The sequence below is a fragment of the Rhodamnia argentea genome, chromosome 4 (assembly GCF_020921035.1).
Source record: "Rhodamnia argentea isolate NSW1041297 chromosome 4, ASM2092103v1, whole genome shotgun sequence".
NCBI classification, from domain to species: domain Eukaryota; kingdom Viridiplantae; phylum Streptophyta; class Magnoliopsida; order Myrtales; family Myrtaceae; genus Rhodamnia; species Rhodamnia argentea.
The window spans coordinates 10,252,171-10,268,304 of NC_063153.1; the positions used below are offsets into that span (position 1 = coordinate 10,252,171).

Consider the following 16,134-nt stretch of genomic DNA (forward strand, 5'->3'; position numbering starts at 1 on the left):
AAATTGAGAAAGGAAAATTGATCCCGAGAATAAAAATTATGTGCGCATTTATGTTTCGAGAGCATAAATTTTACGCAATTAACAAATGCGTGCCGATTCCCTAAAACTCGTATAGGGAACAGAATTAAAAAAAATCAATTCTGATCAGAATTGATTTTGAGAATCGGAATCGTTGCTAAACAGGTCCTTAATAGCTGGACACGGTAAACACATGTGGACATTTCATGTGTAAAAGGCTGTGGTTATTGTGTTTTCCCTCTTTTTGAAGTCTTACCGTGGAGTGATGATTATAACAAAGAGAGGTTGACGGGATTTAAACAAAATATTCAAAAACGTATAGCGCTTTAAAAAGATTATTCATAATTCTAAAGCTAAAAACATTTCTTTCCCAAAAAAAAAAAGAAATGACATGACTCTCAGGCTCTCAAATTTCAGGAATCTTGCCCCCCTTGGGCCCCACTACATGTGAATCTGACACCCAAATTTACAGAGCCCAGGGTAAGCTTTGTTTTGTTCACATCGATTGATTGGTTTTGCCCCCTTTACATGGCCCATACGACTATTGACCATAGTGTGCCCGACAGATCTTCATTGTAATATTTTGAATTTTAAGCGCCTAAACTCCCAAAGCAGACAGATCGCAGCCGTTCATCCTCCCGCCCGAGTCGCATCCAACCGTCTCCTGGAGCGCCTTCAGCAGCTGGGCCCCCTTCCTCCTCCCCCGCCCGCTGCAGTCCCCCTGCAGCGCCAGCATCACCGCGCGCGCCACCTCCTCCGGCGGCGCCACCCCCGCCGCCTCCCCTTCTCCTCCTCCGCCGCCGCCGCAGCCGCAGAATATCACGGCGAGTACGCTGATCGCGTGCTCCCTCCCCCGCCCCTCCATCCGCCCCATCATCTCCACCATCACCGGCACCGCCAGGGCGTGGGCCCGCACCTCCGCCGCCCCCTCGGCGACCGTGCACATCAGCTCCAGCGCCGCGAGCGCCCTCTCCGCGGCGGCCGCCTCCAGTTCCATCGCCGACTCCACGACAGCCCCGGCGGCCCCCGCCTCCACCGCCACCCGGCGGTTGTCCTCCGCCAGGCAGAGGGCGAAGAGGATCTTGGTGGCCGACTTGGGGCCCACGTGGGTCCGCATGCAGCTCACGACGGCACGCATGAGCCCAAACGGGCAACTGGGCTCCAGCGGCGGGTTCGGCACCAGGGAGGTCTCCAAGAGGTGGAGGGCCGAGAGCTGGTCCGGGCCAGAACCGGTGGTCAACCGGAGCTCCGCCGAGTGGAAGAGATCCTGGAGGACGGCGGGCGAAATGGGTGGCGGAGGAGGAGGAGGCGGCGGCGGCGGCTGCTGAGTGGGTGGAGGGTGGTTATGGTGGTGGTGGAGAGGTGAGTGTAGTGGGAATTTCCAGAGGGTGAAGCTCTGGGAAGTGGAGGAAGAGGAGGAAGAAGAGGAGGTCTCGGCTTTCTTGGGAGGGTGAGTGGTCGTGGGTGGCGGGGGCGGTGGCGGAGGAGGGGGAGGTGGCGGCGGAGGAGGAGGAGGAGGAGGGGGGTCAGAAGGAGAGAGAGGGAGGGGAGGAGGGGTGGGGGTGGTGGGGCTGAGGGAGGTTTGGGTGCAGTGGCGGAAGAAGGAGCAAGAGAAGAGGGGACGAGGGGAGGGCTGGGTTTTGAGCTTTTGGGGGTGAGTCTTCATGCTAACTTCTTTAATGGCTGAACATGAATTTTGACACTGAGGGAGAGAGAATTTTGATGTTGCTGAGGGGGTTTCTCGGGTGGAAGGAAGGAAGTGTGGGAGTTCTCCAACTAAGAGCATCATGGAGGAGAGGGAGGAGAAGCATTTGGCACGTGCCGGTCATGCGGTATAAGTGAGGGAGCAAGACTTGAGGGTGAGAGAGAGAGAGAGAGAGACTCAAAGGAGACAGGGGAGGAGGTCCCCACTACTGTCTGCACACTGAACCCGCGAAAGAGATGAACGCGTACGCTTGATGTTTATGTTGGGCAGCTCCAGCGACGTTAACAGTTCACCCCCGACCCAGAGATTTTTTAAAAAAAAAGAAAAGAAAGCATAACAATTGAATCATGGGACGACAAAGAAAAGAAACAGTAAAGCATGACGAAGGTACATACCCCATGACGGGAACAAAGAAAAGAAACAGTAAAGCATGACAAAGGTACATACCCAATGACAGGAACCGCACGCTCTAGACCAGGTCGATGTTGTGTAAGGAAAACATCAATAAAACTCGGCCAAAGTTCATAATTCCACCGCTCACATCTCTCCCTCTCTCTCTCAAAACCTATGGATTACCTTCTCACCCCACCACCAGTTTTCTCATAATGTTTCCCCTCATCAAATTCTACACCAAATAACGAGTGAGTTCTCAATCAAATGCATCACCTAAGCACGGGTTAGCTTCGGTTCCCATTCGATAACCGTCTCGATTACCAATTACCCAACCAACTGATGTCGTCTGCAAATTCAGAACTTCTGCTTTAGATTTCGATTTTAGTGTCGTTCTACTTCATCTGTATGAGAGAATTATCCTCCCAGATGAATCCAGATGGCATGAGATGAATCCAGATGGCATGATCGTTGCAGCTGGCCCGAAAGGGAAATGCTCAGGGACAACTGTCTAATATATGAATTTTGTGTCGGCGACACTAATATGTCTGTGCAATTGGATGATTTTGGCAGGGGGCAAAAAAACCTTACTGAATCAAGCAGCAAACTACTCAAAACCAATAATAGTGGAAATTCACAATCTATATCTTTTTTCGGCCCGTCACATTGCCAGACGGAAAAATTCACTAAGACCATGCTACAAAACTGATAACTGTAAAATTACAAATTAGAAGTGAAGTCTCCTAATGAGATTGGAGAAGAAATTAGAAAAAACCTAGCACACGCAAAAGAAGAGAATCAATAAGATGGAGACTCCCCTCACCTCCACTTCTCTTGCAATTCTTTCCTCTCGGACCAGATCCACGTTACAAAGATCGCCACGATGAGTGCGGCTATTGTAAGGAGAAGCAAAGCATAGCTGAAGTCCTCAGTAAGTGAATCATAGGTCCTTGATGGTGCAAGCCGGGTGAAAAAGAGATCAACGCCGTATGTAAAGACAAGGGTCGTTGACTCCAGCTTAGCAGGTACCGTTACTATGCCTCGAAGACCTTCCACTTTAAGGGCATGTGTCACATAAGACTGCACAAAAATAATGTTAAAGTATGTCCTCAGGCTCACAGAAATCGAGTGCCAGAGTGAGGGAAGATAAGATAAATAAGAGTTTGAAGAACCAGAATTTTGCATTAAGTATTCACTAAACAAGAATGAGGATACTATTACTTCCAATGCCTGGAATGCCGTAAATATGTAGGTTGTAAACCTCCCATTCCTTTCAGCCATGTTGACCTCTCTCGAGAATTTTACTCTATGCGAAGAAGCTCAAAATTGACCCCAAATACACATGCGTGGAAATACGCAAAAAAGAAAGCCAAATGATTTGAATGTTAGCATGTCACTGCATAAGAATATAACCATACAAACTAGTTGACATGTCTTCTTCTGTTCAGCACACCAAAAATTGATTTAAACTTTCCACCGAGCTTCCTCACTCAGCCCGGTTGCCCACTGTGAAATTCCTAATCATCACTTTGAGTTGTGCATCTAGTATGTACTTTACCACAAGCTGAAGATCGCCGTCCATTCTATAACTATATAGTATTTGCTCATATTTGATGTTAATTTTGAAAGTGCATTCTACTAAACAAACTCCTTATGAGACTCAGAAAACGGCAAAGAAAATCAGATACTCAACCTCCAGACGTATTCCTCTTTACTTATGCTCACGGTAATACTCATAAATAATGCGATATATACACAAAAGTTCACTCATTCGAGTATCAGGTATAATCAACTATAGTTCAAGACAATAACAGCTAACATACAGCACCTGAGGTATTATAGGCAGCGAATCTGTGAGGGGTATAATTCCTTCTTCTTTCTCAGCTTGTGTAGGATTAATAGTACGCCGAGGATCTAGATATCTCTTATCCAAAGCCAATACCTGAACAGGAACAGCCCCAGTGAATGTTTTAGTAGAAGCTATAATTTCTTGGATAGGAATTTGATATAAAGCCTCATAAGCATATCCACCTTCAGATGTGTATGTAATTGTGAGCTCTCTTAGTGTGAAAAAAAAAATGTTTGTCAGGATCTCTTTTAGCCTACCTGGTCGCCAATTGTACCGATTAGAAGCTGCTTTGAAGTTATGCCTTTGGCAGTTGATGTCACAGTTATAGCTTTCACTGAGTGAGTAAAAAAGTACGACTGTGATTTTGCTATAACCTCTGGCCGAGAATACGAAGATACAGGTGAAGTAAGATTATGTTTGCCCACAACTAGCTTCAAAACGTCTTTGTTATCCTGTATCATATATATCAGTAGAACATACAGTTAAGTTGGTATGCGGAAAAAGAAAATATTTGCACAGAAAAACATGTTCCAGGAAATTACCGCCCGAGACTGATCATAAATCTCAACAACTGACATTTCATATCTGTGTGCTCTGAGATTAAAATAGTGGTACACAACCCAGTTCTCACTAAAAACCTGGAACAAAAGTACATGCATGAGAAGCCATATTTTCCAACGATGGAACCAACTAAAAAAAGAAAATTTGATAGAAAGCTTACAGCACGGACTGGGGCTTGTGAACCCTGATGAGTCATGCGGTGCAGTATACGACCAGTAATAGTATCAATAAGATATACTACCAGCCATGACTCCTCGGGGGTAGCTGAGCCAATTTCACCACTACCTTTTGGTGCAGTTGTTGCCAGAAACAGTAGATTTCTTGATATATACTTGTACATGACATCTTGGTCAGCTATCACCTTTGCCTGAGTGTGAACCACCTAGATAACCCACGTAAAGAAGTAAAACGATAAATTTGCAGCAGCAGAGAACCGCCCTCAACAACAAACAGAGAAAAGAATGAGAAAATGAACAATAGGGAAGGCCACGGAAAAGGTGGTGCAGATTAGATGGTTAAGAGATGACCAGGTCCAAACAGTGGACATACATTGTGTGTTTGTATTTCTATTTCCGTACACATGAATGTATAACAATCCCCCTTCCCGGAATAAGGCCTAAAAATGCAGAATGCCAATACTTCCATGAACCAGAGTAAATAAGGCAAGGCATCCACACTAAATCTTCCTGCCAATTCTCAATTAAAAGTAAAATCTGACTTACCTCGTTTATTTTACGTGTCCCCATTGCAACAATCTTTTCTGATTCTGCAGGGAGTACAACTGACCATAAGTCTTTGGGATCAAAACAGTATTCATCCTCTTCATTATAACTACAAGAACCCTTAGATACATGCCCCCTGATGATGCCATTATCAGCTTCAACTGAATACCAGTAAATATTTGAGATTTCAGGACGGAAGATACTTAAAGCCTCCGGAGATCTAGGGTATAGGTGGGCTCGCTGGTTTGCATCTACAAGTAAATGAAGACGCTGTTCTGTTGAATCCGTAAATGGCAGAGGAATAACTTGCACTACAGAATGTACAGGAACCAAATAATTGAGCTCCTGGCCAGTGTAGGCATCAATGAAAGAGAGAAGGCCTGGTGCATCATCACTTGGTCCACAGCGACCAACAACAAGAACAGATGGATTCTCATCCAGCGCATGATGATGAGGAACCTGCCATGGATAAATGCGGAGCCCAGTTGGATAATCACACTTCTCAGATTTACGAAGTGATTGCAGTAAGAGAGACCAAACAATCCTTCCATCTCCTGTGTGCAATGCAAAGACTTTGCCAGCCCCAGTAAGCACTATGAGCAACTTGCGGAAACCATTGTGGTCTCTGGTCATTTTGCTCTTCTCGGAGCTTTTCAACCTCATCTTTTGTATTGCTGCTACATCCTCAGGGCTTGCAAGCATCAAAGTCCCCTTGAGCTTCAGAATGTGCCCCTTTGGGTTTTGGAAAAAAGAAAACCATCAGAGAAAAAGAATACACAAAATAATATGCTCTCAAGCTAATTTGGAAGTTCAAAGCGTTGATCATCAAGCCCCCTCTCTTTCTTTTTCTCTTTTTGATAAACAAGCAAGCAAAGGGGGAATGCCGTAAGGTAGGAATACAACCCAAAATGGTCTAAGGAAGGATGACCACTGGGCCTATTCCTGGTTTCTCCATCAAAACCCCCTTTCTATATGGAGAATCTACATGTAGGGTGATATTGGGATTCAATTTCTCTCCTCCCCCCCCCACCACCAACCCCCCCAAAAAAAAAAAAAATGCAAACAAGTTTGATGCATCTAACAATGGGGCAAACATTTCACCTTTTACATATTATAAATACCTTAAGCCATTCGAAGAGATTCTGTTCCACTTTTGATACTGAAACACCATCTTTCTCCACAGGTAGTTCTGAGGTTGTTACATCTATCACTGATGCAAGGCCATCCTCCCTACACCAAACCATCTCACCCTGTTGGATCAATGATAATGAATGATCTTCCATGACAATTAAGGCCCTAAACCCATGAGACCTGTCTGTCCTAATGTAGTTGTTTATGAAGACCTTATGGACCCGACCTCTATGGTTGTCGATCTTAATGGCCTCCTTCAGCAAATCCATATTCCAGTCATGAACAGGTTTCACGACAAAGTGGAGCTTCTCATTTTCATGTCGAACAAGTGCAAAAGCCTGCTGGCTCTCTGATAATGAAATAGCATCACTGAGAGCTGCTGCTTCCTTAATTTTTTCAACCAACTCCACTTTCCCTCCATCAGTCACTCGGGCAAGGACTAGGAACTTATTCGTTTTCAGAGCGAACATATCAGCAAGCTTGGAAGGTAATATCTCTACCACCCCATGAGAGTCATCAACCAAGCTCGAGATCTGTGTTTTTCGAAAGTTGATTTCTCCATCTTGGAAGAATATCGTTAGTAAAATCGATCTAGTGGCATCCAATGCCACAAGTACATCACCTGAAACCAGCAATGTATCCCCAGAAAAGCCACCAGGAAAATCTACAGTTACATGCTTTATCTCATCTCCCTTTCTGGAATTGATTTGATATGCATGAAACTGGAAAGATTCAAGATATCCTAGAACATGTATAGTCTCCTCTCCAGGAGCCTGGATAACCTGCTGAACATCTAAGCTATAAAGAGGAACAAAGAAAGAAAAAAAGATCATCCATTTGTTGAATTCAGTGAAAAGCACACACAGTAAAGACCAATAATCCGAACCTTTCAGCGGCAAAATCCTTTCTCCAGATAATTTCACCATCAACACTAGAAACAGCATGGAGACACCCTTCAGCAAAAGCAAGAATTAAATTTTCCTTATCAACTCTGAAGCTCGTCTGCATAAGATAGCTCCATATCAGTAATGAACAAAATGGCATCAGAACAGTATAAGATCAAAGCAACAATGCGAGGTAAATTAACATTAGTTTTATCATTATAAAATTATTGTCATTACTATGGCACCCTATATTTCTGCAAGGTGTTCACACTGCAATGTTATTGAAATGACTAGATAGACAGCAACAGGGCTAATATGTGGCTCCATAACCTTCTTCAAAAGGGCATGCTAGATAATAGACATATAAACTTTCTGTTTTTTAGCATCTTCTTTCATAATGATCAAGGCCAAAAAGCCCAGAGTCCCGTACCGATAACTAAATTGTTAGCATGAACAGCTTAACAGCAACGACAGGTAAATCTTTAATTCAAACAGAAAAAAGAATAACAATTGAAGAAGTTAATAAAATTCTGCTGCATTAAGATGATAGTCACATACCGGCACGATTAACATTGTCTTTGAGGGTTTTGAGCCCTTCAAAACGGACTCCCAAACTAATTGTCCATCAGGAAGATTCCAAGCTCTTAGAATACTTCCACCTGACGATAGGGTAATAACATCTGCCATAGGGAAAAAGGAGACAGAGGTCTGTAAGTATACACTACCATAAAGTGAAGCCAGCAGGCATTACCCTGTATCGGCAAATGGTTGAGCACGAGCTATGGACAACAAGAACGGACAACTGGAATGGAGAGATACATTTGTATCAAAAGCAATACAGCTGTTAAAAGGTTTAAATGAGTAACCTTTGCATGCCATTATCAGATTCAAGGAAGCTATTCTATCGAACAAGAAACCGGATTCCACCCTTTAAGTCCATAAACTTTGTTTCGAGTTCTAGCTACACTAAGGTAGAACAATTTCTATCTAACAATGGAATCAATGACCCTGCTAATTAGTGTATCCTATGACGCGGGTGGACTTACCTAATGCTGCTCTGTGGGAAACTACAAGCAGAAAAGAATTATAAACTTCTAGGGCATCAGTTAAATTGAGTGTTTGAAAACTAGCTCTTGCTGTTGGCTCCTAAGAATAAGCTCCACAGCAGGAACAGGCCTATAAACTTTGTTTCAAGTTCTAGCAACACTAAGGTAGAACAATTTCTATCTAACAATGGAATCAATGACCCTGCTAATTAGTGTATCCTATGATGCGGGTGGACTTACCTAATGCTGCTCTGTGGGAAACTACAAGCAGAAAAGAATTATAAACTTCTAGGGCATCAGTTAAATTGAGTGTTTGAAAACTAGCTCTTGCTGTTGGCTCCTAAGAATAAGCTCCACAGCAGGAACAGGCCTATAAACTTTGTTTCAAGGTCTAGCTACACTAAGGTAGAACAATTTCTATCTAACAATGGAATCAATGACCCTGCTAATTAGTGTATCCTATGACGCGGGTGGACTTGCCTAATGCTGCTATGTGAGAAACTACAAGCAGAAAAGAATTATAAACTTCTAGGGCATCAGTTAAATTGAGTGCTTGAAAAATAGCTCTTGCTGTTGGCTCCTAAAAATAAGCTCCACAGCAGGAACAGTCTTATTCAACCAACACGATCTCTCAAATCACCAGATGTACAGCTCTTACGCTGCAACGACTTGGATAAATAACTCCATACTTTACTCATGAATTTCATTGAGCAGGACACAATCTTAACATTAAATCATTTCATGTACAGTTGAATGTTTTTGCTAGACCAGAATAACATAATTGACAAAAAGCTAGTACCCTGAAAAGGAGGAGGAAGATATTTACAGCCACCCCTCACAAAGCAAAAGTTCGAATATCAAATTAAGCTGTTGATACTACACAGTGCACGATTTCTGATTGAAATGGGTCCTCCTGCTCTCGTTCGTTTTGAATAAATTGCTTTCTTCATTAAAAGAAATGAAACAATGACAACGACAAATCTCAACTTGCACAACAGTGAGTTCATATTACTGGATGTGACATGCTAAACAGCAACACGTAACAAAACAAGTACATGAGCTACTTGTAGAAAGGAAAAAAAAAAACGAAACAAAGAGAAACTCAGTTATCTCAAAGAAATACCACAAGTAGATATAGGAATTGACTTGTTTAGAGCGAAGGTTAGAATGATGAAAAAACAACATAAAGGGAAGAAGACATAGCCATAGCCATTTGTACATTTTCCAAGAGTAATATCAATTCCATCAATGGCATCATCAGCACCAAGAACATGTCTCCAATCTGCAAACAAACATCGTGCAAGAGACATAAGTTTCACAAAATAAAATCTAAGTACTAGACCAGAGTAAGCACGTCAGAATTAGAAGTCTTCTTAAACATCAGTTGCTTTTCTTTTGCCAATAGAAATGACAAACTGTGTCAAATTACAGATAGACACTCAACATGAATATTGGATTTTGTCCATGACAAGGAGTACTCACATATATCACCATGGCGGAGATCAAGGGATGCTATAACATTATGCTCCGTTGACACCACAACGCGCTTTCGACCAGCCTTCTGAGTGTGAAAAACCGCATGCTTCACTTTCCCAATGTACTTTTGATGCCTAAGATTATCATTTCGCAAGTAAATTAAATTGAATCAATAAGCCAGGTGCTAATCATGCATGGAAAACTGCATATTTAGAAGGCAAACCACTGACAAAGCTATGATAAAACTATGATACTCGCATCCACTTTCACATCACCTACTCAACGCTGAAAACATCACCAACCACCACTCTCAACTTCGCATATCAAGTTACAAAGCAAAAGCCACGTCTTCAGCTAGTTTTAACCGAACATACGTGTATTGCACATGAAATTCATCAACCTAAGAATTCAACTCAAAGGGTACCTCCCACTACACTTAAAAACACGCGAAAACTTTGGTCAGTGTGTAAACGGCCTGTGATAGGTAAATTGTGAATTTCAGCTAAACGCACGTTCGGTCCGAACTTCACATATCTGGCATATCGGTCAGAACCGACCTCGACAACATTCAAAACCGACCTAACTCGCAGAATCAATTCTAAGAACCATATGGCATGGAAATTTAGCAGCGGATTAACCGAGAGAAGCATCGCCACCAGAGTCTAAGAACGCAACAGCACGGACAAAGAATCGAGCGATTTCCAGTATATATGGAGTCAACAAACAGCAAGACTAAGCGATAATCGAATTCGCAGATTCTCCATGAAAACGAGGCTTACCAGTCCATGAGGCCGACTTGATCTTCGTAGAGGGAGAAGCTGAGATTCATTGATGATAGGAAGAGCACGAGCAGGACGAAAGTCCTGATCGCCATGGTTTCACTGAGGCGACCTCGCTCGCTCTCTCTCTCTTCTCTCTCTCTCTGCGACGAAGGGACGGATCTGAGAAGTCGAAGCAAAGCACTGTGGTTCGGTTAAGAGAGTTGAAGTTAAAAGTACAAACCCGGTGAAATTATAAACGGGACCTAGAATTTTGACTAAATATCACTTTCGACCCGAACGAAATGGGATATGATTAAGTAAACTCAACTCTACAAAAGCCGATGTGAAGAATTATACTTAAAAAAAAAATTATATGATGATCTATATTTCAATATTTTGGAAAAAAATAAAAGTTTAGTTATATGATAAGTGCATTCCCAACCTCTGTGGATGGGCATTCAAGACCCGAGCACGAGCGCCGGTGTATTGGGCCCAACTTTTGGGGTCCTGGGCTCGAACATCGAATCTTTGTCCCAAATTCTTTGGACTAGGATCTAGCCTCAATGGATCTAGGGCTGGACCTAATGTACCTAACCTCGGCCTTTAGATCAGACCCACTGTTAATGACTCGAGAACGGATGTTGGGGTCCTCGTGTCCAAGCGTAAAGTTTCTTGTCCAAACCATAATTTTAGTTATATTTGACAAAATGATTTTCGAGTTTTGGAAGATTTTTTTCTGAATTCAAATATAAGTTTTTCGTTTGGTCGTGAAAGGATTTTTCTTTAATTAATTTTTTTAAACAATTCAAATGCCGAAAAAAATTAGGAAAAAGGCTTCGGCTAAACAAACAAAACCTAAACATATATAAAATATTATGGATAAATCCTAAATAGCACCGACACCGACACATTATTTAACACGATACAACACGACATGTCGGCATATCATTTCTCAAAAATAGAGAATTTTGACACATTATATATATAGAGTGTTTATTTTTATACATACATAACAAATTATCATCTTTATGACTATTTCAATCAAGTTAATTTTTTGACCCAAAAAAAATCAAGTTAATTTGATTCAAATAAATAAATAAATAAATAAAAGAGCCTAGAGTAAAAAAACGTTGATCCTTCATTTGTTAGTATCATTCATCGTTTCAAATTGACAAACCGAACTACATTACATTCTAATAATCCATTATTTGTTGGTGGAGTTTTTTTTTAAGAATATTAGGTTTTAATAAATTTACACTTTTACCCCAAAAAATTGAAAATTTTCAAAATTGACCATTGCGTATTGAATTTGGCCTGTCGAGATGTATGACACTTGTATTGGTGGGCGTGCTCGAATAGTTGACCACGTGTCGAAAATCTCACAAAACATGGAGCACCTCGAAAATTATTGTTGCTACATAGGGTAAATCCACATCCACGGAGTATTGCAATAGGCGCGTTCCAGGACACAATCCAAATTGTTGCTTAACGCAATGTACTTTTGATAATTACGTATGCGCTTTTACTAATACAACGGGGAAGAAAAACAAACAATAGATGACTAATCTTTAATTCCTCGTTCGGCTTGTCCGAGTATACCCATCTTCTTGACGCAAGAGAGCATGAGGGAGCCCATGTATAAGCATTTTTTGAAATGTTCATAAATATCGTGCCGTTCATCCTATTCATTATAGACAGGATTTATATTCAAAATTATGATGGATCAAAAGGGAACACTTGATTACATGGAGGGCGTTGCGCTAACACGTCTGCATTTACGAGCAACATTAAAGTACATTCTCGTGTTCGACCGAATCACAATGATCAAATCACGGGCAAAACGGAAAGCGCAATGATCGAAAACCTAACCTTGAAATATTACCTTGGTTCACTGCTGTTGTTCCAAGCAAAAGGGGCGGAGGAACAAAGCCTGAAATATTATTATATTGTAGAAAAACGAACGCACCGTCGATATGTCCGAGTGGTTAAGGAGACAGACTCGAAATCTGTTGGGCTTTGCCTGCGCAGGTTCGAATCCTGCTGTCGACGATTTCTTGTTCTATTTTTTTTTTTTTTTCCCGTTTCTTAGCGAAAGAATAAGTGCGGCTCACTCCATTCTCTTCCTTTTCTTTGGCTTCCGAGTCTTGTAATCTCTAAAAACAACCCCAGTCGCGCTGATATGGTGCCCAACTTGGACCTCCTCCTCCTCGCCTTCCTCTACGGCACGTTCGTCGCCGGCATCCTGATTGCCGTGGTCCTCCTTGCTGCCGCTGGGCTCGCGCTGGCGTTCGCCGCGGGGCTGCTCTTGATCGTCGCCGTCGATTTGCAATGCATGCTTCGGCTGCTGTCCTCGCGCCTCCGCGCGGCGGGGGCTGACGTCGAGCTGGGGCTGCTCCTCCTCCTCTGCACGGTGCTGCGGTTCGGGGTTTCCGCTTCTTCGGCAACAAAGCTATGGGTGGAGCGCGAGGTCGGGGTATCGGTCGAAGCGGCACGGCAGGCTCGGAATCATTTTTCCCGAAATTGTTGGGACGCGCTCCTCTTACGGAAATGACAAATATGATATTATGAGTCGTGCCACTGTTGGATGGCTCGAGGTTTTATAGCGTACAGTTTCTTCAAGGTGTAACACGATATTATGACGTCATCTTGTGTGTAAACCAATTAAATCACATGTTTGTCGAAAATACTAGAATTTGTGGTTGCGCTCAGAAACTGCAACTTGCCATCAGCGACGCCGTCACGGCCTAACAAAGACCTCGAGAGACTAGCCACCCCTACGTGATGGGGTCAAGTTCCACGTCGACTCGGGTAAGAGTTTATCTGGCATCCGATTTTCCAATGGGAACGCTTGAAATTCCGAAACTGAATATCAACTTCGAAGCAGATCTACTGCTCAAAAATCTCATCGGCTTCGAGAGATGCAATTGCCATGAGAACTATGACACGTGCCGAGGTTTTTATGGCGCAACCGGTCGGTCCACAATTAAGAAAAATCTCAAGACTTGTTGTGTCTTGGGTTTAGGATTTGCATGGGGTTTTCCACCATTTTCTTAAATATTTTCAAGAGCGGGCGAGACGGTAATTGTCTCGTGTTCTGAAACCTTCATTGTCGGTGGTTAGGTAGATGGAAGATTGCAATCTTGGCCATCTTATCGAGCATAGATCGACAGTTATAATCTGAGGTCCTCTACTTTATAAAGGGATGTACTCTTTCTCATTTGATCACCTACAAAAAGGAATATAACCGGCCACACTTTGTTTTTTTTCTCAGTGTTTACTAATAGACACCCACGGCCACACTTTGTTTTTCTCTTCGTGACACCGAAACGTGACCACTGGTGGAGGTCTACTACAAGGAATTCGATTGGTGTGCACGTGCGTGCATGCGCATGTGATTTCTAAATGAAAAAGCAAAAATCTCGAGCTGAATTCAATTTGCTTGAAATAGTTAACGCAGGAAAATTGCTTTCATTGCAGACAACAATTCACGTCTAAATACATTTCTAGTTGATAGAAAAAAAACAAATTTCGTTCGTTTATTTTTATAAGCAATACAAATGCTCATCTTTTAATTTGTTTTTCAAACCATCCTTTTTTGGCGAAATAGAAGGAGCTTAAAATATTAGGTGATTTTTGAGTTTCGAATAGGGTAAAGGTAAAAAAATTGTTCTCTTTAGGCATTGTCCCGTAAAAAATTAATTAGTTTATCATCTACTAAACATAAATGAAAAGATCAAGAACGAAGGTAAAACGAGCAAAGGAGACAAACAGAATATTTTTTTTTTCCTTCGCAATGTCAATTCCATTGCCTTTCTTCTTTTGGGACCAAGATTCGAAAAGTGGTTGACTTTGATCGGGTAATCAGTTAATTGGTTATATTCCGTTTCTTGAAATATCACCACCGTTATTTTCCTTGTGAAATATATACCGTTTCCAAGTAGGAAATTGGCGCTAAATATGGGAACTTTCCTATTTAAGCCGTGATCTTGGGTTCCTTTTATTTTAACTATTTCGATCTGAAAAGGGGCTTTGCTTTCTCCCTGGGAAGCGTCAAAATTTAATTGCTTCTACTTCCGGCAGCACGGCGGAGCAGGTGAAAATCTCAGCACCATCATCTTCTCCAATAGATTATAGCTTCTCAGTGCGATTCGCTGTTTTCGATTTTGTTTGATTTTACGTGTGTGTTTTAGCTTTGCTTGGTTCACGGTCTGCTTGAGCTAAGGATGTGAGGTCGAAACTTTGAAACCTGATACGACTATAAATTCAATCGGAGTTTGGAACAAAAGCTTCGGTTTTGGACTAGAATTAATGAATGTCTCTTTTATAGTATTTTGCTAAACTTTTACAGGCGTAGCATTGATTTCGACGGCAAAGATTTCGCGAGTCTGGCTAGATTTTGCCCTTTTATGCTAAAAGTTCAGATTTTGGGGGAAGTGATGGTCTATCTCTCTGGTTCTTAATGAAAAGAACTGGGATAAGATGTGGGCTTTCTCTGTTTTAGAAGTGTGTTCTTTTATTGTAGTTTTTTTTTTCCGATGCAGGTCTTAGGAGTAATAGAACCTGTGATTCTGAGAAAACCAGCAGCATGCTTACCCTGCGTATCTTGTTCCGGCGTCTCGGTTGGGGTTAAGCATTTGAGTTCATCATCGAAGGGCAGGCAGGAGATCGCACGGGAAAAGTTCCCAAGAGCACCAAGTTTCAAGAGGAGGACAAGAGGGTTAACAAGGTGGGGACGGAGCGGACGAAGAAGGAAGATATGGAGGGGATAATGCACGTGTCACGAGCCGGGAGTTTATGATCGACCTATGTGGCCACTCGGGCTTCCTTTTTATCCTGGAGCGTCCGAGCTAAGCCTTTTCTCTTTGATTCCACCTGGATTGCGTAGAGAGAGGAGCCTTTTCTCTTTGATTCCACTCCCTTTGGCAGCATCCACTAATTCGGAACTTAATTTGAAAGCCATATTTCGACCCAAACGTTTTCGGGATGCTCCTAATAACCAACGAATGGCAAGTGTTTTTCCTTGTGTAGATCCTATTTCAATGGGAACTTGATTAGTTGATTAGTCGATCCGCCTACACGTCTTGCTTTTACCGCTATATCGAGCACACGCAATGGAGCCGTAGACAGTCAAGTGAAATCCAATACACGAAATAATTTGATCTATGGACAACATCGTTGTAGTAAAGGTCATAATGCCGGAGGAATCATTACCCGTGCGGACCGGGAGTTGTGATCGACCGTGCGGCCACTCGGGCTTCCTTTGTATCGTTGGAACGCCCGAGCTAAGCCTTTTCTCTTTGATTCCATCTGGATCGCGTAGAGAGAGGAGCCTTTTCTCTTTGATTCTGCTCGAGCTAAGCCTTTTCTCTTTGATTCCACCTAGATCACGTATTCTGCTCGAGCTAAGCCTTTTCTCTTTGATTCCACCTAGATCACGTAGAGAGAGGAATGCTAGAGAGGGAGAGACTTTGGGAGGGAGCTTTGTGTTTGTATTTCTTGTGGATGATCAAATGAGAAGGATGACTCCCCTTTATATAGTAAGAGGCCTCATATTACAATCGTAGATCAAGCTTTCATCTAACGGTTTAGAT

General features: G+C 42.5%; 2 protein-coding genes and 1 non-coding gene across 3 annotated transcripts; 1 reads left to right on the plus strand and 2 right to left on the minus strand.

The window, feature by feature from the left end:
* Positions 1-612: 612 nt before the first annotated feature.
* Positions 613-1,998, minus strand: LOC115750034 (formin-like protein 20). Its single transcript, XM_030687164.2, has one exon. It carries the CDS (start codon positions 1,805-1,807, stop codon positions 617-619), a length of 1,191 nt encoding a protein of 396 aa, XP_030543024.1. The 5' UTR covers positions 1,808-1,998; the 3' UTR covers positions 613-616.
* Positions 1,999-2,721: 723 nt separating this feature from the next.
* On the minus strand, positions 2,722-10,763 carry LOC115750032 (ER membrane protein complex subunit 1). The gene is made up of 12 exons (XM_030687161.2): positions 10,562-10,763; positions 9,789-9,916; positions 9,526-9,588; positions 7,819-7,940; positions 7,263-7,378; positions 6,367-7,174; positions 5,246-5,977; positions 4,684-4,905; positions 4,505-4,600; positions 4,220-4,414; positions 3,942-4,055; positions 2,722-3,193 (listed from the first exon to the last, which is right to left on the minus strand). Exons 1-12 carry the CDS (start codon positions 10,654-10,656, stop codon positions 2,933-2,935), a joined length of 2,952 nt encoding a protein of 983 aa, XP_030543021.1. The 5' UTR covers positions 10,657-10,763; the 3' UTR covers positions 2,722-2,932.
* A 1,747-nt stretch (positions 10,764-12,510) lies between these two features.
* TRNAS-CGA lies at positions 12,511-12,592 on the plus strand. The gene has a single exon. It is a non-coding gene; the product is annotated as a tRNA-Ser (tRNA).
* Positions 12,593-16,134: the final 3,542 nt, after the last annotated feature.

Bases quoted from the DNA above. Each gene is read 5' to 3' on its own strand.
- LOC115750034 (XM_030687164.2), bottom strand. From the start codon at position 1,807: ATGATGCTCTTAGTTGGAGAACTCCCACACTTCCTTCCTTCCACCCGA.
- LOC115750032 (XM_030687161.2), bottom strand. From the start codon at position 10,656: ATGGCGATCAGGACTTTCGTCCTGCTCGTGCTCTTCCTATCATCAATG. The intron at 9,917-10,561 runs GTAAGCCTCGTT...TGATAATCTTAG, and splicing joins CAAGTCGGCCTCATGGACTG to GCATCAAAAGTACATTGGGA. The intron at 9,589-9,788 runs GTGAGTACTCCT...GTTTGTTTGCAG, and splicing joins TCTCCGCCATGGTGATATAT to ATTGGAGACATGTTCTTGGT.